Source organism: Girardinichthys multiradiatus, chromosome 2 (assembly GCF_021462225.1).
Source record: "Girardinichthys multiradiatus isolate DD_20200921_A chromosome 2, DD_fGirMul_XY1, whole genome shotgun sequence".
In the NCBI taxonomy this organism is placed as follows: domain Eukaryota; kingdom Metazoa; phylum Chordata; class Actinopteri; order Cyprinodontiformes; family Goodeidae; genus Girardinichthys; species Girardinichthys multiradiatus.
This window is the reverse complement of record NC_061795.1, coordinates 39,586,010-39,608,799: the sequence shown is the minus strand read 5'-3', so window position 1 is coordinate 39,608,799 and position 22,790 is coordinate 39,586,010. Positions and strand designations below refer to the sequence as shown.

Genomic DNA, 22,790 nt, shown 5'->3' with positions numbered 1-22,790 from the left:
AAACAAAAGGTGTATGTAGTGAGAATATGCTGTCTGTACCTGGTTGTTGGTGAACACTCTAAAGATGTGGAGCTCAGAGTCGGGGGCAAAGCCCTGACACTCCCTCATACTGGCAATAACTCCTGCTACAAACGTACCGTGGCCCAGGCCTGAAAAACAGGACGAGCAGTCCATCATGAGCAGCTCTAACAAGATCATCTGAAAATGCTCAACCAGTCACACCTTAGCATGCCTTTGGGTTCACAATTCAGATTATGCATCATTACACAAATATCGCTTCAAATTAAAATAAAGATGACTGATAATAATCACGGTTCCTACACAGTTTTCATGCATAAACTCTGAACTCATGCAAGAACTTTACAAACTCAAGTTTCCAGAGCTCATTTTAAAATTTAAAACACCAAAAAACACAATGAGTTTATTGCAGATATATCTACAGTGGTAAGGCTTTAAATATGAAACCTGGAAAAACCCCAAACTCTGAACACAAAAACAAAAGAGACAAGAAGAAAGGAAGGAGCGAAGCGCATAGGGACAGAAAGAAGAAAGGACGGGAATAAGAACAGAAGTAAAAAACAAGGAAATCAGGAAGGAAGAACCCAAGGGTGGAAGGAACAAAAAAAGGTAACAAGGAAGGAATTGAAGTAGATCATAAGTGAGGAAGGAAGGACAGAAAGAAGAAAGGTAGGGCACAAGAATCAGGAGAGGGAGGAAGGATGCCAAAAAAAACAAAGGAAATGGAAAGGAAATATGCTTTCACTCTCTCATTTTCTTGTTACATACTTATTCAGGCCAATAAAAATACTGAAATCAAATTCCAGACATTTCCAGGCTGTGAAGGAACCATGGAATAATTAATGAAAACAGAAAATAAAAGAAGTATTTTTTACATGAAATACGTGAAGTATTTTTTACACCAGAAATGTAATTTTGCCATATCAGCCTTTGCCTTTGGACCCGTTTATCACTTGAGCCTGGACAAAACAAATGCGCACAGACATCTGATTGGTGCTGTAGTGCTTTTGGGAAATGAGCACAAGTGATAAAGGGGGAAATCTTTGACTTTATCGGCTTTAAGGTTGGGGCAAAGCACAACTTGTCTTCTGCTCAGACATACATGATGGCAGAGGTAATCATAATACTAATAATTAGCAGTTAGTGTTAAGAAAGATCAAAGTTCAGTGTTGTGCAAAGTTATATCTAACCAGAACTAGTTCAAAGTTCAGCTCAGGCAGATTAAAATGAGCTGAGTTTACAACCCAGAAATAAGGCAACTTTACTGCCATGTATTATTTTTGCTCCCCTAACTGGATCTATTCTCTGTGCTCAATTATACAAAGTTCTTCCAGGTTTTTTACAGTATTTTTGTTTATTGTTGTTTATTAATTATTGTATGGAATGTATGAGGTTTGGTGCAATGTGTGTTTTATTGAGCAACCGAGTAATATGTGTGTTTTCTGCATTTACTGTGGGTGTAAATGTGCAATTTGTGCATTTAATGTGTATTTATTGTATTTTATAAATATGGTGGCGGTTTTAATTGTAGCACATGCAGTCCACGACAAATTTCCCCCACAGTGACAAAATCAAAGCATCAAATCTATCCATCTATCTAAAAGGTATATTCTAAAGGTTCAGTAAACTGTGCATGAAAAAGTCAAATCAATACAACTAAATATTCTCCAACTTAATCCCTTAAAACGGTGTTTGTTTTAAACATTTAATTTTGTGCAAAATGTTAAGACATGAAACAAAGTTTTAAAATGTGACAACATCTGTTTTAGACTGAATATTTGTTTTTCTGTTCAGACTTTATAAATATATGCTGTGTTTGAAATGTCTTGGTAGTTGTAGCTCCAGTCTGGAAATGATGTCCCACTTGAGTTAAGTTTATTCTAGTTGCAAGTCAGAGGACAATTAATGGCATTTGCCAATTGTCGTCAGTGACCAGTCTAACTACTATTACTAGTTCAAGCCAATGACATATTTCTCCACATTCTGTGGTTTTCAACAGTAATGGAACAAGCTCACAAAAAGTGCCACCAATCAACAGTCAGAGGACTAAAATACGTTTTACTACTGCAGGATGTTACACATTGTTATGTTAAAAACAATATTAGTTTGTTTCATAGCAGCAAATAAGGCTCAATATTACTATGGCAGCTTTCATTTCTACACATGCAAATGTAGTAGCCACAAAGCATATTATAGTCCAAATCAAAACCTGAAGGATTTATCTAATTTGTTGTGAGGAAACAAGAATATTCGTTTCTCACAAATGTGTGCAACTCAAACTCATATTTTTGAAGCTGAAAATGTTTGAAGATTTAGTCTTACTGAGAATTGCTGAACAAATATTTAGCTGTACAACCACTTTTTCTCTTTCTTTCTCATTTGTTGGTTTTGCTTCAGATACAGCATGTTTGATGTCACCACACAAGTTTTCAGCTGGATAAAGGTCTAGAAATTGAGCTGACCACTCCATAATGTTATTCTTGTTGGTCTGGGACCACGATTCTGATGGCTTGCTGGTGTGATTGAGGTTACCGTCTTGCTGAAACAGCAGTTTCAGAGGCATTTTCTCTCCGGGATGGGAGTACGTGACCTCTACTAATATTCTAATGGTTGTAAAGTGATCCTTGATCTCTGGTAGGTGATAAATAGGCATGACACCATAGTATGAGGAACATCTACATAACATGATACGATGGCCACGTTGCTTCAGGCTGAACTTTGGCCTTAATTTCAATGTTTGGAGTCGTCACAAACTGTCTGCGGCCCCCAAGATCCAAAAAGAACAATTGTACTTTCACCATTTCTCTTTTAGCCAGTCAAAGCATTTTTTGGGCAAATCACAAACTCTTAATCGCATGCTGTTTTTCTTCACATCTTTCTGGTTTTGGTTATTAGTTTTAGCAGCGTAGCGTCAATCAGCTTTTTAATCGAACTGAAATGTTATTCTGAACAATGTCTGGAACAGACCATTGTACTAAGATTTGAAGGAAGAAAAACATGATTATCAGCATGTACAACAATTGCTGGTTTTGTCCTTAAATAAGGGCCGCCTGTTTAACACCTGGCTTTTCACAGAATAAATAACCTCCCTGATTGAACTCTACACTGCTATTATTTTGAAAACACACCTTTAAATAAATAAATCAGCTACACAGAATCAGCAGCATGTGCGTCATGACTGTTGGGTCTGCTGGTTTTCTATTACTCTACTACACCTAGAGGTACGTTTTTGCCACATAGAAGTATATTTTCTACCAAAAACTTTATCTGGTGTGTGATGTTGGACTACTTTTATTTTGACCCCAACTGATCTTGGAGAAGCCTAATTAAAGCTGGACTCCAACTTGGCAGTATGCTGGATTTTATACCCGAGGAGGGACTCCAGTACATTTTTCTAACTTGGAAATGACTCTAAAGGTGTGGTAGGAGTGTGGTTTGATGTCAGGTGCAGACTGGGTCCAATATTCCCAGTTTATTTAAACATGGCTGATCTTGCTCCATCAAACAATGCAAGCAGTTTGGGGGTATTGGATTTTTTTTTTTTTTTTTTGGCTTGAATCACATGGCCCAATCAAGGTGATAACAAACAGATGCTCACCCTCTACCGATGATCCACATAGCCCTGTCTTTTAGTGTTTAACCCTTTCTCTCTCCTAGACATGGAAATTGACTGAGCTTTTACTGTAACTAACTCTATGTGCTCTCTTTCAGACTCTAACCTAAACTGGCTCAGAGTTTATCTGTTCTTTCTTTCTAGGTGAAACGACTAAAGGAGCTACATCCATTAACATTTACTTTTCCTTCCCATAGAAAGGACTCCTGGATCAGTGCTTCTTTGTTCTCTTTGTGTCTCTGCTCTGTTCTCTCAAACCCCCAGTCGGTCGTGGCAGATGGTCGCTCACACTGAGCCTGGTTCTGCTGGAGGTTTCTTCCTGTTAAAAGGGAGTTTTTCCTCTCCACTGTCGCTACATGCATGCTCAGTATGAGGGATTGCTGCAAAGTCAACACCAGTGACTGTCCACTGTCTCTACATGCTCATCTGGGAGGAGGGAATGCTCCAAGTCTCTGACTGGATGCAATCTGCTGGGTTTCCTTAGACAGAAAAACTTTTTATCCAATTTGAATAAATAACTAACTCTGACTGCACTGTTCAATGGTTAGGATTAATTGGAATGTATGTACCTGACTTTTGTGAAGTGCCTTGAGACAACATGTGTTGTGAATTGGCGCTATATAAATAAACCGAATTGAATTAAAAATAACTGATTTCTAAAGCCAATTAAATAAAAACTGAATAAATAAAGTAAAAAATAAATAAATAAATCGGACAGAGCTGCCTGCTATGTGGAGGAAGTAAGAACAGCCAGAAATGTCAGGAGCAGCCTGGTCTAAACAGACTGAGAACAAAGGCCCAATCAGCACTTTATTTAAGCCCTCCCACCATAACAGAAACAGACAAAAGAAAGACCTTAAAAAAAAACAAATTATCCCCTCTACAAACCCTGTTATGCAATATCTTAATACAAAAATGAGCAATAAAGCTTCTCTTATCTCCATATCTTTCTGTTCTCAGTCGATAAAATAAGTAAACATTTGACTAAAAAGTTAATCATCATTATGACTTTTTTCAAAAAATGTTATTCCTCCTCACCATCATCCAGAGTCTTTTCATTAGTCCAGTTTGTTCTTTCCTTCACGTTCTTAAAATGTGGGTGCTTCTCACTCAGACCTGTATCAAAAACTGCTACCTTCACACCAGAACCTGAACACCAGAAACAGATTTTATTAGGAAGAAGAGCTAAGATTATTATAGATACTTTTTCACCTTGGAGGTAAAAGTCACTTTCTTACCAGTGTGTCCCATCTGCCACAGAACATCTGCCTGCAGGATCTGAGCAACGTGGCGGGGGATGGCACGCAGCAGCCGGCGGCTGGAGTGGCGACCGGTGGCGTGCCAAAAACCCGAGCCGAGCGACAGGCTGGTTCGCCTGAAGGGCCGAGACGACTGCCACGACTGCCATTTTTGGGAGTCAGGTGTGCCATTGCAGGGTGCAGCGGGTTCAGGTGCTATGAAGACAAAAACAAATAAATTATGAGAACAGAGAGCAAAAATACAGTCATACCGATTCCTGATAATTTAGGTGCTTTAACCTCAAAATCTGTTTTAAGATAATGTCGGTCAAGTTCATTTTTATCAACTTGCCAACATGCAGCCAATCATTTTGTTAAGATTATGACACTGATCTAATTCTGATCACTCTCATCACAAAAGATTCATGATAAAATGTGTGGCTCATCACAGTGCCTAATTTAAAACCATCCTTCCATAATCCCAGTCACCGTGAAGGAATAAATCATCATCAGATGATTAATAAGCAACAGCAAAACGGTGCGCAGTGTTCCGATGCTTTTAAAGCAGGAGTCAGAGACCAGGAAGGTGTGGACCTGTACGCGACCCTCATGGTATGGCAGTCTTGAGTAACAATGCAACAGTTTTATAGTTTCATGGTATTCTCACCAAAGTTTAAAACGTGGTTTTGTGTTTAAATGTGTTTTTGTGACCAAACATATTTCAAAACAGGCACATTTGACTTTCCTGCAAGCAAAACAAAGGTGTATGAGATTTTTTTGAAGCCAGCTAGTTTTTCAGTGTGCAGCAGCAGGTGGGTAAACTAAATTACTCTATGCCCCATGTACTTGTAGAAAACTCTGGCCAGTCCGGCACTTTCTCTGGCATCTCGTTAGAAGGATTTTAAACCACACCAACAATACGTTGAAAACTCTTTACAGTTTTCCAATTGTTCCATAATTTCTACTAATATACGATAAAAGGTGTAATTAAACACTATAACCCTGACACAAGTAACAGGAAAAACACCATGTTATAAGCATATGCATTAAGCTAGGTTCGACAAGAACGATTAACGAATTAAAGAGTTGAGGGCTGAACAGAGAAACATTTATGTCATACCCAATGTTTAATCCCAGAGATCTAATAAGCAACAGAGACTATATGGCGCCACCAAGTCGTGTGAGTCAGTTCTCATAATGATTTCTTGCTAAAGCGGATCCACATTTGGATTGAGATGAGACGATCCCTCCTAAGGAGAGTGATGGCGTGGTGCTGCGATGGTATATGCCCATCAGAGCCGTGTGTGGCTCCATCTTTTTTTTCCTTGCTTTTTGAGACAAGGTATATAACTGACAAGTTAAATGTATGTGTAATGCAGCTGAAGCTCATGTTTAAACTGCACTCAACCTTCCTCATGTTTTCTAAGTAAATCACCACAGATGTCAATCAACTGCATTTGCCCAATCATTGAGTGAAACATGACAGATCCTGTTCTGCAATATCTCCATCGGTTTCCCCAGATGATTCTAGTTTGTTTGAAATACCACATTTTCACCCTCCAACACTGTTGTGTGATGGCACTTAGATGGCACTTTCAGGAAATTGAACCAAACCCTTCACCACATGCATTCTATAATGATTTGCACATAAAATACAAGCAGATAATGAAGAGTTGTTGCAAAAGTGACACAGAGGCACTGATGTTGATGTGTTTTATTTGAATTTGGTGTAACAGACCAATAAAAAGCAGTGAATAATTGTGAAACTGTAAGAAAATGGTAAATGGCCTGTACTTGTATAGTGCTTTATCAATTCTAAGGATCCCAAAGCGCTTTACACTACAATCAGTCATCCACTCATTCACACACCGACAGTGGTAAGCTACATTGTAGCCACAGCGGCCCGGGGCCACACTGACAGAAGCAAGGATGCCAATCGGCACCACCGAGCCCTCTGACCACCATCAGCAGGAAGGCAGGTGAAATGTCTTGCCCAAGGAGACAACGACTGCCACAGACAAAGTGGGTTGGAACCGGCAACCCACCGGTTACAGGACGAACCGCTACCAACGTCACCACTGTCGCCCCAAAATGATGCATTGCTCGCAATGCACCTTTGACCTCCTTTAATCTAACCCTCTTAGAGCACACTGACTTGCCTTTAGAAATGACATAATTGGTAAATAGAGCCCACCTGTGTGTGCTCTAATCTGATTACAAAAAATAATAAACATTTGGCCTACATACAAAGATTATGTATGGCAAAAAACTAACAGTGCTAAATACAAGCCAATTACTGAGGAAAACCTTTTAGAGGCTGCAACAGACTTAAGACTAAGGCAGAGATTCACCTTCCAGCAGGAGAACTACAGCCAGGGCTATAATACAACGGCTTCAATCAATGCATATTCCTGTGTTAGAGTGACCCAGTCAAAGTCCAGACCCTAAATTCTACCGGGAATCTGAGGCAAGACTTATATTGGTGTTCACAAATGCTCTTCGTCCAGTCTGACTGAGCTTGAGCTATTTTGCATAGAATTGGAGTAATTATTAGTCTCTAGACACAAAAAGCTGGTAGAGACAAACACTAAACAACTTGTAGCTGTAATTGCAATGAAAAAAGTACTGACTAGTACTGACTGCTGTATAGTGATACAGCATGTTTTAAGCTGCTAGGGGCACACTGAAGCCTTTCATCCAGTGCCAGGCTCATGGGCGTACCCCTCCTGCCCACTCTGACTCACTTTCTCCCACCCAAAGAGAGCTAACAGATGTTCTGTGTCCTACTTCCCATCCCCCTTCAACACCACCTTAGACCCATCAGCACACCAGGATCGGCCCTGCACTTTGTATCGAGATACACAATCCTCTGCTGCGGCACAAACTCTCTGTGAGGACAGAAATGCACCGTCTCAGAGAGCAAACAAAGACAGTCTGTGAAAAGCAGCAGCTGAACTGCATCTTGTATCTGTTCAGAGTTAAGAGATTTCTCAGGCAGCTGTGCCAGGTCTGAAAATCTGATCCTTATCCTTACACAATGACACCCTGCTGTGCGACTTACAGGGAATGTATTTGAGGGATCGTAAAACCTTGCGTTGCGGCGTCACCCTCTTGATGTAAGGGTGGTCCTCTAAAGTCAGCAGGCTGCTGGATGAAGCTTGTCGGATGTGGACCAGCTCGAAGTCGCTGGGGAAGTCTGACGCCGGGTTCTCTCTGGGAACAATGTGCCACTCCAGTTTTTTGTCTCCAGCTCCCCGCAAGGCGCTGCTGATGTACAGGCTGCGGGCTCTGGCTGAAAAATACCCCGTAAAGGCTACAATGTACTCTACAAAGACACAGAGAGCAGAATAGGTTAAAGAGCAGTAAATGAATCAGTGTTACTGTGCATTCTTTTCAATGTTTAACAAAATGTTGGCTTCCCAAATGTTTTGCATAGTCACACAGACTGTGCCAGCAACTTAAGTGGGTAATGTGAACTTCAAACCTGGTCATTAGTACCAACCTGTTTTATCACCTTAGTCTTTATAGTCAGTGAATTAAAAAACTAAGTTTTGGTAGTTCAAATGTTTATTTGTTTAAGAACCAAATGGCAGGCACGTCAAATTTACCATTTTGAATAGATCAAACAAATTTGCACAACTATAAATTTGCATCTTGCTTTTAACTGTCATCCAGCAGGTTCTCTGGTTTCAGATCTGGAGACTGAGGTTGGGGACACAGTTGCTTTGTTCATATAACGGCAGATCATAACTTTGCATCATAATGCAGTTGAAAGTTTTTCATTTCATTTTCCTCCACCCGATTTCTGTATTACAAGTACTGGAAGTTATTATAGAATTCACTCTACTAAGGGTCTCAGCCACTTTAAAAGAGAAATAGGCCCATAGCATCATAGATTATCTACCGAACTTTAAAGTGGGTATGAGCTCTTCCACATATTTTTCAAAAAAGCTTGAGCTTTGTCTCTCACGGGTACAATTAAGATCCCAGTACAGTTTGGTGGACATCAAATGTTACAAAAACACGTTCCCGGCAGGACTTCCAAACAAAAAGTTGGTATGTAGAAATGGCTGAATCCCATTTCAACCGTTGTCCCTCATCTCTAGCCCTTAACTCCACATTTTCTAATTGTTAGTATGGTGAAGAGACAGGTCTAAGGCCCAAGACTTTCCAAACCTTAAAATAGATTATTCTGTGGCAAACTTTTCTTATTTAACATATTTTTATTGGCACAGCAATCACTGTAAAATCTAGATTGACATCCTGTTGTATAATATTACATTTGGTATAAATATTTGCCAGATTTATTTATTTTTTTACATTTTACTATTGCATTTAAGTGTTTTACCATTGCTTTGTTTACCAATATTTCACCAACTTGTCTCTGGAGCTTTGTAAGCTTTCCTCGTGCTTCAAACACTCCACCATCATCCCGGTCCGCAAGAAACGTACCATCACGAGGTTAAATGACTACACACCTGTCACCCTGTGGTCTGTGGTCATGAAATCCTTTGAGCGACTTATTGAAGTATCTAAAGGACATTTGAGGCCTCTTGCTGGAACCCTCGCAATTTACTTCTTGTGAACAGGTTTGCAGAAGAAGCATTCAACTTGGGACTACACTTCACCCTGCACCACCTCGACCACCCATGGATGTACGGCAGGATCCTGTTTGTAGATTTCAGCTCTGCCTTTTACACCATCTACCCAGACATCCTCCACCAGTATCTCACCCAGCTAACAGCACCAGCCTCTACCTGTCAGTGGATCACCAGCTTCCTGACTGACTGGCAGCAGCAGGTGAGACTGGGGAGCACTTTTTATTAGCACTCAGGGCTGCAGAGAGGATCATCAGGGCTGACCTTCCCTCCATCTAGGACCTGAACAGGTCTATGGTCAGGAAAAAGGCAGCTAATATCTCAGACCAAATGTTTGGACACACCTTCTCATTCAAAGAGTTGTCTTTATTTTCATAACTATGAATATTGTAGCTTCACATAGAAGGCATCAAAACTATGAATTAACACATGTGGAATTATATACTGAACAAAAAAGTGTGAAACAACTGAAAATATGTCTTATATTCTAGGTTCTTCAAAGTAGCCACCTTTTGCTTTGATTACTGCTCCGCACACTCTTGGCATTCTGTTGATGAGCTTCAAGAGGTAGTCACCTGAAATGGTTTTCACTTCATAGGTGTGCCCTGTCAGGTTTAATAAGTGGGATTTCAAGCCTTATAAATGGGGTTGGGACCATCAGTTGTGTTGTGCAGGAGGTGGATACAGTACACAGCTGATAGTCCTACTGAATAGACTGTTAGAATTTGTATTATGGCAAGAAAAAAGCAGCTAAGTAAAGAAAAACGAGTGGCCATCATTACTTTAAGAAATGAAGGTCAGTCAGTCTGAACAATTGGGAAAACTTTGAAAGTGTCCCCAAGTGCAGTCGCAAAAACCATCAAGCGCTACAAAGAAACTGGCTCACATGAGGACCGCCCCAGGAAAGGAAGACCAAGAGTCACCTCTGCTGCGGACGATAAGTTAATCCGAGTCACCAGCCTCAGAAATCGCAGGTTAACAGCAGCTCAGATTAGAGAACAGGTCAATGCCACACAGAGTTCTAGCAGCAGACACATCTCTAGAACAACTGTTAAGAGGAGACTGTGTGAATCAGGCCTTCATGGTAAAATAGCTGCTAGGAAACCACTGCTGAGGACAGGCAACAAGCAGAAGAGACTTGTTTGGGCTAAAGAACACAAGGAATGGACATTAGACCAGTGGAAATCTGTGCTTTGGTCTGATGAGTCCAAGTTTGAGATCTTTGGTTCCAACCACCGTGTCTTTGTGCGGCGCAGAAGAGGTGAACGGATGGACTCTACATGCCTGGTTTCCACCGTGAAGTTTGGAGGAGGAGGTGTGATGGTGTGGGGGTGCTTTGCTGGTGACACTGTTTGGGATTTATTCAAAATTGAAGGCATACTGAACCAGCATGGCTACCACAGCATCTTGCAGCGGCATGCTAATCCATCCGGTTTGCATTTAGTTGGACCATCATTTATTTTTCAACAGGACAATGACCCCAAACACACCTCCAGGATGTGTAAGGGCTATTTGACCAAGAAGGAGAATGATGGGGTGCTGCACCAGATGACCCGGCCTCCACAGTCAACGGACCTGAACCCAATCGAGATGGTTTGGGGTGAGCTGGACTGCAGAGTGAAGGCAAAAGGGCCAACAAGTGCTAAGCATCTCTGGGAACTCCTTCAAGACTGTTGGAAAACCATTTCAGGTGACTATCTCTTGAAGCTCATCAACAGAATACCAAGAGTGTACGGAGCAGTAATCAAAGCAAAAGGTGGCTACTTTGAAGAACCTAGAATATAAGACATATTTTCAGTTGTTTCACACTTTTTTGTTCAGTATATAATTCCACATGTTAATTTATAGTTTTGATGCCTTCAGTGTGAAGCTACAATATTCATAGTTATGAAAATAAAGAAAACTCTTTGCATGAGAAGGTGTGTCCAAACCTTTGGTCTGTACTGTTGATTTATATTTCAAATGTCTTCACTGAGAGCAAAGTGGAACCAAAGTCAAATTCTGATATGTACACAAACGTGGGAAATAAAAATGATTTTGATTCTACAAAACTATTGTAATGCGTCGTTTTCAGCAAAAAAATCAGTTAAAATTCTTCCCAACAAGCCAAAAAATAAAAAACACAAAAAATGTCAGTGTTTTTGTGCTGTAATTACTGTCCCAACAACAGATGTTCAGTAAATGTCAAACAATGATTAATTAAAACAGTTTCTTACCATTTTCTACCACCTCGGAAGAAAACTCCAGTTTCAGGGTCAACTGGGAGCAGTTGGAACCAGCTGGCGAGGGGAGTTGCTCCAAGTTGGGGAGCTGATAGTTGGATCTGGGGTTTGCTTCTTGTTCCGACTCCATCCCCACCACAGGCAAGAGGCCCGCCAGCAGCCCCAAAAACACGGATGCCAGCAACGAAAGCAGAACCATTTTGGCTCGTTAAAAAAGTAGCACAAGTATTACATCAGTATCAAATCAGAGGTCGAGACGGAACATTTTCAGGTCCACAGCTCCAAAGATGAGTCCATATTGCAAAAAGCCTGGGAAGCTAGATTAATTTCTTTCTCCGTTTTCTCTCCATGGTGGCGGTCCAGAGCGGTGGCTCAGCGACGCCGCCAGAGAACAAACACTGTTGCCATGTTGGGAAGAGGAGCAGCCAGAGGAAGAGGAGATGATGGATGGGAGGACAGCGGTACCAATGACAGGGAACGATGCTGGTGACTCTTTCTTTTGTTTGTTACCTGAAATGAAAGAGACAAAGAACAGAATCTGAACAACAGTACAAATGATCTGTCACAGTTCATCTTGACACTACAATAAAACAATCATATTTCTAGGGTCTGAAATCACCTTTGCAAAACACTTTCTAGGAAATTAAATCAAGTGTTTATTCATTTTCGAGGATGAGTAAATTAAACTACAGATGCACCAATCACTCATCCAGCAATTGGAATCCCCCAATTTTCCCTTGATCGGTAGGTCAAATATACATAAAAATAAAAGAACAATAAATAAATGATATTAATATTCCCCATATTTATTAAAAGAATCAAAACTAAGAGCTCCCACCATTTTCAGGCAATCAACACATCAACAAACATCAAGCACTGTGACACATTTTTGAATTTAATAAAATTCAGATAAAACTTTGGAAATACTTAAATGCATGAATGGGTATATTGTTGTATTTCTTTAATTTTATGTTGGATTAAAAACGACACAATTTTACCGAATGTGATATAATCCTTAGAAGAAAAAAACCCCAGCAGAAACAACATATCACAACTTAATCTCTACAGTTTATCTCAACGCAAGTTTAGAAATCTGCAAACCAATCTATACCTTTGAATTTCCTACTGCTGGAGAAAACTGCATCAGCACAAAGTCCTTGACTACAGACGGGACTGTTTCTTCCACTGAGTCAAAGGAAAGGAAGGGAGGTGTTGGGTGCAGAGAGGCGTACAATGATGCTGTTTTTTAACCCCTCCTTAATTCATTCTCTCATGAGAAGTGAAGTTTGTGCTTCGCTCTGGGAACAGCCTTGCTAATGGCTAGAGCACATATAAAGGATAAAATAGTTCAATCTGTAAGGACAACAATTTAGCAAGTTACACCAAAATAGCATCCATAGACCCAACAAACCAACTAAACTCGAACGGCTATAAAACTACACAGATTAATCAGAAATCTAAGCTGACCTTGTTCAGATTTAAAGACACACAAAGCAGCAGCTGACTGACCTGAAACTGTGGTATTCTCCCAACCACACACACACACACACAACCTTTATGCCTGAAAAACATGAAGCATCGACACTGCCAAGTCTTCTTTTACTACTTTGCGTTTCTTGATTATCTAAGCAACCACTAATCCTCATACTAAACACCTGCTTTCTAGCTAATCCTTTAAACAAGCAGCTTGATGGCTGCAGTGGTTTACTTCAGCAAACTGCAGAGTCCTAGAGTTGAACGTGCAGCAACACAATAAGCATCATGTGTTTAACTTAAATCTAGTCTAAATCTCAAGTCTATTGTAACATTAAACAAAACACATTCACAACAAAGCACACCCAGCACCTTTTCTAATAATGTAAGATTTGTGTTTAACTGGTTGGATTTGTTTTTGCAAAGGAGACACAAAGAAAAGCAGATTAAAGCCTTATTTATGCCTTTGTTTAGCAGTTGAACCGAGAGAATTAAGCCGTGCAGAATGCCCCCTTCGCTATAACGCCTTAGTTTGAGGCGCAGATGAAGCGCTGTACCTATTTTAAACAGCAGATGGCACTGATAAAAACTATTTGTACTCAACAACTGGTAGCAGAAGAAGAGTCTGCAGAGGAACTGCATTCATAATACAACTCTAACTACAAACTTTGGCCTCATAAGTGTAACTTTTTAGCCAATTTGGACAAATCTATCCAACATGTACTGTGTTTGTACTGAACTGTACATATTCTTGTACAAAAGGAAGTGCTTTTAGACTCTACCTTGCTGCTCTTCCTGTTTGGAGAGTCTCACCGACGTCGCACACAGTATGTTCCAAAAATAGGCGTGTGCCACGCCCCCATACCCCCTAAACAAACCCAGCACCAGTGCATTTCTGGCATGAGTCGCGAGAACAGAAACAGCAAGTATAAACCAGGTGTTACGCCAATTAGTATAGTGTAAACAAATCTAAATAATGTTTACCATCCAGGCGTGTTTAGGTGGAAAGTCGATGTAAATTGCATAAATGATTGAATTGCTGAAGTATATTTTCTGACACCAGGTTCCTCCGGCGATGCCTCACCTCTTCAACAAGATCTGCAGGAATATTAGAGCTGCTCATCTGTTGCACTAGTTTGTACAGTTAGCTTGCAAATCTATAATAACTTCAACATTTTTATTTAATTATGTAGAGAATGTTTAAATTGGGACTTTTTTAGACAGACATTTCTAATCCAGAACAAACAAACTGTGAAGGCAATTGTCCCCCTGTAGACAATAGTCCATAACATGACCAATGTCCATTTCATAGACCTCCCTGGCATGAGTTGCACTTTATATAAATCCATCAAACTACATTTCCATGTACATATTTCATATTATAATAATATAATATTAATATTATTGTTTTAAGGATTTTTTGTGTGTTTTATCTGCGGTAGGTGCTCATCTTAGGGTGTTTTTATTCTCTTTTCTTAAAGGATTTCCTATGGACTTAAGGTGTTTTTATCTTTTTCTGAAGTGTTTTATGTTTTTGTCTGTGAGTGTCTCAACAAGAATATTATTATGGGTTCATAATGACAATAAACATTCTTTAGTCTAATGAAGTTTAGCCATTTTGGCAAGACGTATACATGCTAAATGTACATCATGACACCAGCACCTCAGGTGTAGTAAGCGCTGCCCAGTATACCAAATGTCTGATTTATTTGGCCATTATGTGGCCATAACTGGGTTTTTTCTGCCCCACAGGCCACATCCGGGACTTTAGAGAATTCAAAAGTGAACTTAATTTAAGAGATGTCCCTCTCTGGTTAAATACATCACCTCCCTAATGAGTGCCAATGTAATCTCATGCCAAAATGAGGTATAATTGTGAATAAAAAAGCTGTTGGATGGTGTCTCAATGCAATAGATGCCTTTTGGCAAAATGTACTGCTCCAGCCAGATAATTTCAGCACCGTAGTGAAAAGATATTTGATACTAGGGGTGGAAGATATAGTGAAGGTGTGTTGATGATCTCCCAGAGCAGACAGATTGTAATATCATCTGTAAGGCACAAATTTGGTATAACTTCCACAGACTAAGTTTTATTTTTGTCTGTTTCATTTACCTTCAGTTAACTTTTATTTACCCTGAGTGCTCTTTATCTGATTGATAGTGGTGTTAATGTTTTCCTTTTTTTTTTAAACACCATGCACATAAAAAGCACACATTATCATTAGCCTAATGGTTTCTTACTCTCGGTTCAACTGACCTTCAATCCTCCCTCCGCTTAGTCCTAATAACACAGTACATAATTCTTCTGGAATGCCCTTTAAAAAGATGATAAGGGTGTAGGTGATATAATTAAAAGCCCCTGGCTGCTATTTGCCTAAAGGGAGGAGGATCAATCGGGACTTCCGTCTGAGAGCAGGATCCCCCGGGATGGAAGAGTCAACAATAGGACTACTGGTTAAAACTCAGGGCTGTAAAAACAGTGCAATTGGTAAGGGCTGAGCAGTAAAACACAGGCTGGAACCATATGTGTCCATGCGACACCAAACCACATAAAACAAGCTGAGACAAAGAAAGCAGAGTTAATTAAAAAAAAAGACAATCAGAAATACTTGGTGTAAGCTAGTGAAAAAATAAAAAAAACCCTGGCAAAACTAATGGAGAGTGCTGAGTCAGATGTTTTGCTTTTTAGAAAAAAAACTTAACTCAAATATATAATTGACTATGCAAATAAGTCTACAGTCAGAAAACTCCTAGCAGATCTTACTGAGCTGCTGCAGATGGTTTATTGACAGACAGGAGGGGTGACAGCTGAAATAACTGAAAGGATTATAAAACAGTAAGACAGAAGATGCTGGTTTTCCCAGTCAGCTTGGTCTACAATTTGGAGCAACAAAAAGTTCGGGTTGTAAGAGGAAAACATCCAGTTAGACCGAGGAAAATATTGAAACATCAGGACAGAAAACTCAAAGCAACATGACAATGTTTGTGAGCACACTATAAGAAATGAGCTGAAGAATAAGAAACCAAACTAGGTTTTTATTTCCAGTTTTAAAGGATGCAACTGGCAAACGAGAAACCTTAATAAACTGTGGATGACTAGATGAAAGTGAGCTTCATTGATACATCTTATATTCTGAGCATATGACAGTCATCTGTCCAGGTAATGCAAAGGTGGACATTTTGATTTTCAATTCACTTTTTTATGTCACAGTCTTTTCTAAGAATTGGATTCCATTTTTTTTTCATTTTTGTCTTATTTACCAACAACGGACTGAATAACCTACAAGGACATCTGTACAAAGTACTAGAGTTCTATTTTATACATTCAACTAATAACGAAAAAATAGCTTTGCACTAAATTTACGAACCTTACAGAAATATATAATCAAGAACAAATCAAATCCGGGTAAAGAGAACCCCACTGAAATCTTTCTCATGTAAAATATAAGCTTTCATCTGAACAGCTACAGGACCACAACAGCCTTAATAACAAAAAACAGCTGACCTCAACAGGATAAATAAGGCAAATATTATTACACATAGACAAATTATAGATGTCGGAGTAGAACACTGACGTTACATCTTTTAAATGTGCCGAAAAACTTCACTTCGTCACCAGCGTTTATCACATGTAGATCGTTAGCTCGTTAGCTTAGCGGTGTTTAGTAGCAGATGTTTGGGGTTTGTGTGCTCTCCTTACTCACCAAACTCCGCAAACGATATGAGCCTTACATTTATCTGTGCGTTACTTCGTTTAGTGTCCGTGTAATGCGTTGTTGATGCCTGGTTCAACGCCCGCCGAACAAAAGCTGCAGAGAAGCTGGACGGTTCAGCCGCAGAGTGCCTGGTCTGTACGGGGCGCCATGTTTGGCTAACTAGTTAGCCAAACTCAGGAGATGCTATGAGCTTCTGTTTACGAAGATAACGATTGGGTTCTCAATTTTTTCATTTTATTTTAATGATCCACAGTAATAGCTTAATTTCTTATACTGTTAATGGTATATCTCGATTTTTCTCTTAATTCTTCGATAATAATAGGTTTTGGGGTTCTTGTCAAACCTGGCAACCCACGGGGCCTCCATCTGCTTCAGTCCAGTCTGTGGTTCAGTCGTTCTGCGTTTCTGCCAGTAGAGAGCGCTGTTCAACAGCAGAGAATCAGAGTCCAAACACAGTGGAAAATTTTTCTTTATTTAATTTGATAATGCTGCAACGATTTAGCACGTTCTATTCTATTCAATATATATATATACAATTTCTACATTTGCTTTCCCTTAGTCTAATTTAGTTTGGACTTCAATAGAAAATTCTACTGATGTTGTGATTTCCTCTTTCAGTATAAAGGCTTTCTGAGCATTGACTAGTTAGGATAATTTATAATGCAGTTCTGGTTCTAATTGATGTCTTATTTAGAACCGATCATTTTAAGTATTAGATTTACTTATTACATGATAATAATTCATTGTAAATAATATTTCACTACTTGCATGGTTTTATCCATAACACAGTTTTATTGCCTTATTTTGAATAGTATTTTATTGGGTACACATTGAATTTCATGTATACTATTTATACAATCTGTCCATGGAGTCCTCTTTAAATAATTTAATGTTGATGGTGCTACAATGAGTGTAGAACAGACAAATGGTGTTAAATTGTGTCTTAAATTTCATATCTTTTCTATTTTACAGTTTATCGTATAAAGCTGAAAAGTTCCCAGTCAGCAATAGAATAACACTTCAAGATACTACATGAATATCTAATAAATGTGGTTGAAAATGCTGAAATATCTTACAGTCATTCTGCTTGTATTGGAAAAAAAAATACTACAGCATTTCCTTCAAATGACTGATTCCATTTATACTTTTTTCATTAATAATTGAATAATTACCTTGTTTGCTCACGAAAGCAAACACAAAATAAGACTTATTAATTTGAATGAACATTCATGGCTAAAAGTTTTGGTAGTGATGCAAACGATGTGTTCTGTAGCTTCATTATTTTTAGATTTTTGTATCATCTATGTTATTAGAGTTTTAACAGTTTTTATCAGCAAATGCATCACATTTATGTGAAGAGTCAATATTTACATTCTCAGTAGGGTTAAGATCTGTGGGGTCATTTTGTTTAACTTTAGCCTTGTAACGTGATATTCTGTATTCAGCAGGAGGCTTTATCAGATAAAATAAGTTTGCAGCTGTCTTCTGCTGTTCATTCTGCAGAATATCAGTCCATCCTTGATGTTTTTCTTGGACCAAAGGGGCTTCTTGGCTGCACTTTTTGTCACAAGCCCCAAAAGCCTTTGCTTTAACACCCACGCTGTGCACTGACAGGAAACAAATTTCTGTAGCACTATCCTCAAGAGCAGATTTTCCTGCTTTTGCTGGAAACAGTTGGAAATCCTGAATGTTTCTTCACTGCAGGTGAGCCTCTCAGCTTGATGTTCCTGATGAGCCAAATAATGCCCCCCTCATTCAACTGCAATATTTTTAGCATGAGTTTGCTGGATGTGAAGTCATTTTGAACCAAAGGGATGATGGATGAATACTTTTCTTTGGTAACCATTACTAGCACCCTTAGCCTCTATAGCAGCCAATGTGCTAATAAGATTGATAGTGAATTCAGCCTAGTTCTTTCACAGTTTCACCTGTGCTGATGATACAACTATAGTAACACAAAGATAGCTGACAATTTGTTAGTCCAAAAGATCTCTGGTCCCCATAAAATACAACCCAACACTCACTTTAATTTTTTGCCTTTAACCCTATTTTAAAGAGGTCAATTTTACAAACATTGGTCGTCACCTTCTTTTACCTTCTTAATGGGCATTTTGATTCAGCAGCAATGTACTTTCCACTGAAATGGAAGATGGTATGAAAAGACATTACAGGAAAAGGTCCAGTGCGTGAGTGATTCTGGCAACAATTTTGCCTTTGCACTCAGTAATAGATGTACACATTTATTGGAAATATTAGTCTTTTTATGATTTAAAACAATAACAAAATGAAACAAAGCAAAAAGATGTGTTTGAGTGCTTTACTGACAAAACAATAATAAAACAAATCTACAAAGTTAAAAGTAAAGGATTTGAAGAGTTCATCATTGTGATACACCAAAACAACTGTGTTGAACTGAAATGTTTACTTAAAAAAAACAGCATTTACACAAAATCACAAAAACGTAAAAATGCAAACAACTGTGCAGACTTTTTTGAAAAAATTGACTGCTATGAGTATTTTTTTAGCATTACATCCTAAAACTGTTTCTAATTTAACTAAAGCAACTCTCTAAATTATTGATTTTTGACTTACGTAAATGATAATTGCATAAAGTTAAGCAACTTCAAGAGATCCTTCACATAAAACCTACTTTAAAATCACAGCTGCTTCATTGCAAACTAAATAAAAGATGCTTTTGATAGCAAGATTTTTACATGTGGTCCCATCTTTAACAATAATCAACAGCATTAGGTTAAAATAACAAAAAGAGAGGATTAAAAAAGATGGAAATCCTAGGGTCAACTGATGTGACTCGATAAAAGTGGTTAAACAATAGGGGAACTGTCACATCTGATGTAATCTGTAAACCAGGTGGAAAAATAAGTCTATACGAACGGTTTCTATACATTTTAAACTTAACTTCTACAACCTTTTTACAAAGAAAACAAAAAAGTACATTAAAAATAGAGCTGGAGGTTTGTGTTTCTTTGTTGAATTCACAAGTACTCCCATTTCCTGATTATGTGAGGATAGGGAGTTTAAACACAAAGAAAATTTATAAAAATAGAAATGATTCAGACTGTAAAAGTCAGAGTTCAGAGTACAGAGTTCATCTTTAGACTCAATAATGCATATATGATCAGGTGCAGTTTGTCCCACTGTGAGGTGTAAGACCATCTGAAAATAAGACCATTTAATGAAGAAATCATCTTCTCAAGTTTCAACTGGTTCTTTCAGGGTGGATGGTTTTGCATAAATTAAGGCAGATTTTCCAATTTTCAGTCAATTTTTTACAACATTTTAAACCTTTAAATTGATTGTTGCTTCACTGTGTTGGAGGTTTTAGTCCGTGTATTATCTGAGCCATTAAAACGCCAACGCTGTGCACAGAACCGATTTGTATGTTAGAGTTGTTTGTTCATCACATTATCTTAATAATTAATTTATCTTATTATTGAGATAATGAGATGTTACGTTTTTTTCATAATAATTCTAGTGCCTTTTATCCAGATATCTTAAGCTTGTTTTGCAGTGATAACAGTATTATTTTGTTGTCATCAAGAAATGAGATCCAAGCCCATTTAATCATAACAGGTTCCTCTTTTGTTTATTTTTTTTTATTATCTCCTTATCTCAACATATTGAGACTATCACAGGATATTGAGCATGTTTTGCTGCAATAACCGTTTTTAATCCCAAACTTGTTTTGACATAATGGTCTTATTATTTAGAAATAACAAGACCTTAAAGTTTTTAGGCAGCTAATAATCGTACTTCTCATTATCATAATCATCTCATTATCTTAAGTTATCAAGATTGTGAGGTTGTTTAAACATACATGATAAAGGAACCATTATTTAAAAAAACAAGAGCTTGAGCTTGTATTGCCTGGTAAGTTTATGATCTTTTCTAGTAAGGGGATATCTTGTTTTTCGTTGTGATAATGACTTAATTATCTCATCTCTAGATAACAAGCTCTTGAATTTGTTTGACATTATTGGTCTCATCTCAAGATAAAGACATCTGGAGCTTTGCCACCATTCTTTAATCTCAAGAAAACAAAATAAATCTTCTCAATATCTTAGGATAAAATTAATTACTGTTTTGACAAAATAAAGTTCTTCCCTCAAGGAACAAGACTTTAAGCTAGCATTTCTGTTGTGTTTTATGAATTCATTTAGAGATAATTAGGTTCGTTTTTTTTGCTCGGATAGCAACAGAATTATCTCATCTCGATGAGATCTAGAACTTGTTTTGCCTTCAGTAACAATTAATGAATCTCGAGAAAACAAGATCTTGCCATAATGATCTCTTTATCTTGAGATGGTATGTCAAGGGGGCAGAGTTTCGGGCTAATAATTGCTCATCCATAGTTGTGAAATGGCACTATATAAATAAACTGTATTTTCCAGCCCACAGCTTTAGTATCAAACCATTACTCTTTCATCCTCGACGTAGCTGTCTCATTATCCCAAAATAGCAAGAACCTGATCTTGTTTTGAGATTATACAGGTCTCAATATCTCAAGAAAACAAGATCTCTTGCCTTCATAGTTGTGATAACAGTTCCATGATCTAATTATCTTGAGATACTTTGATATTTAATTTATTGCTTGATAATGGCTTAATCATTTTATTATCCTAAGATTATAGAACCTTAAGCCTAATTTGCCTTTCTAGCGTAATTATCATGGTATTATTACAAATTCAGCGTAAGAGCCCCATGAGATGTTTCTTGTTATAGTATCGGTTTCATTATTTCAGGATTTAAAAAATGTAATTCTCAAGAAAACATTAATATGTCCAAAAATCAGGAATATCAAGTAGCTCACTACTAACTAAAGCTGAAGCACAGCAGAGGAATAGTTGCTTTTGTTAATAGTCGACCAAGTTGTTTTGTTACTGGGCTGCAATCACTGCTTAGACAAGACTGCTTGGAAGGTCACTGCATCATTTACTGGAAAAATTACTGAACATTAAATAACCACGATACAAACAGCATTTTTCCCATCAGGACATATTTAGTTAAGACGTTAGAAACAAGTGGCAGATCAGACTGGAAACTGAGTAAATTTTGCACTCATGCATTGGGCATTAACTCATCTGCAATAACAAACTTGACCCAGCAACATAAAGTCTTGCCTAAGACAGGGGGGATAATGCCCACAAGATGCTCATTGCCCAGATTAATAAATATAAAGCTTATTTTGCCTTATGTAGTTGGTAATTGGGGAACAATATGAATCTTTGTTATATCTTGGCCTAAAAAGATTATGGAATGAGATAACAGCATGAACTGAATTTAAGTTCAGATTGTTTTTGCCTTTTTCAGATTCATTGGATAGATCATCCTGTTTTTTTTACTTTGGGAAACTTGATCCAACCTGATGTTGCAACCATTACCTCTCAGAAGGCCCTGACCTGTTGGTTTTGGCACCATGAAAGCATGGAAGAACTGTTTCTGGAGGCTGCTTCTAATCGAGTTCTCGTTTATTTTGGCAAATGCTACTTCTTTGGCACACACACAAGAGTTGTGCAGGCAGGTAAAACATAAATAACATATCCTTGCTGACAGTTGTTACTAAAGTTTTAAAGCTTCTGTGTTTGATAACAAAATTGGTAAAAGTGTATTTTTTTTCTTTTTATTAAATAAAATAACCAATGCAGAATCCTGCAGTGCACTAAATAAAAAATCAGCATATGTTGTGTTCCCATTAATGTATTACAATCACAGAGATCGCCCCCTGCTGGCTGTAGGATAGTTTGCAGTTTTGATGAACTTGCTTTAATCAATGGTTCTTTATGGAACTATGCGCCTCCAAAGAAAAGTGCTCAACTCTCCAAGTATTAATATGTGGGCAAAAATAAATAAATCAAAGACTGTTAAAGCGGCATGATTTCCAGGTCTTCTAT

General features: G+C 38.2%; 1 protein-coding gene across 2 annotated transcripts in view; it reads right to left on the bottom strand.

Moving 5' to 3' along the window:
- mbtps1 (membrane-bound transcription factor peptidase, site 1) overlaps positions 1-17,038 on the bottom strand; it is a 43,445-nt gene extending 26,407 nt beyond the window's left edge. The window contains exons 1-6 of one of the 2 annotated variants that reach the window (XM_047348983.1): positions 16,895-17,038; positions 11,684-12,199; positions 7,931-8,194; positions 4,870-5,085; positions 4,670-4,780; positions 40-149 (exon numbers count right to left, since the gene is read on the bottom strand). In XM_047348983.1, coding sequence (XP_047204939.1) covers positions 40-149; positions 4,670-4,780; positions 4,870-5,085; positions 7,931-8,194; positions 11,684-11,888 — 906 coding nt within the window. In that variant the 5' untranslated portion in view covers positions 11,889-12,199; positions 16,895-17,038. Of the gene's footprint in view, positions 1-39; positions 150-4,669; positions 4,781-4,869; positions 5,086-7,930; positions 8,195-11,683; positions 12,200-16,866 lie in introns of both variants that reach the window. The other variant, XM_047348974.1, reaches the window with a different exon arrangement.
- Between the last annotated feature and the right edge of the window lie 5,752 nt (positions 17,039-22,790).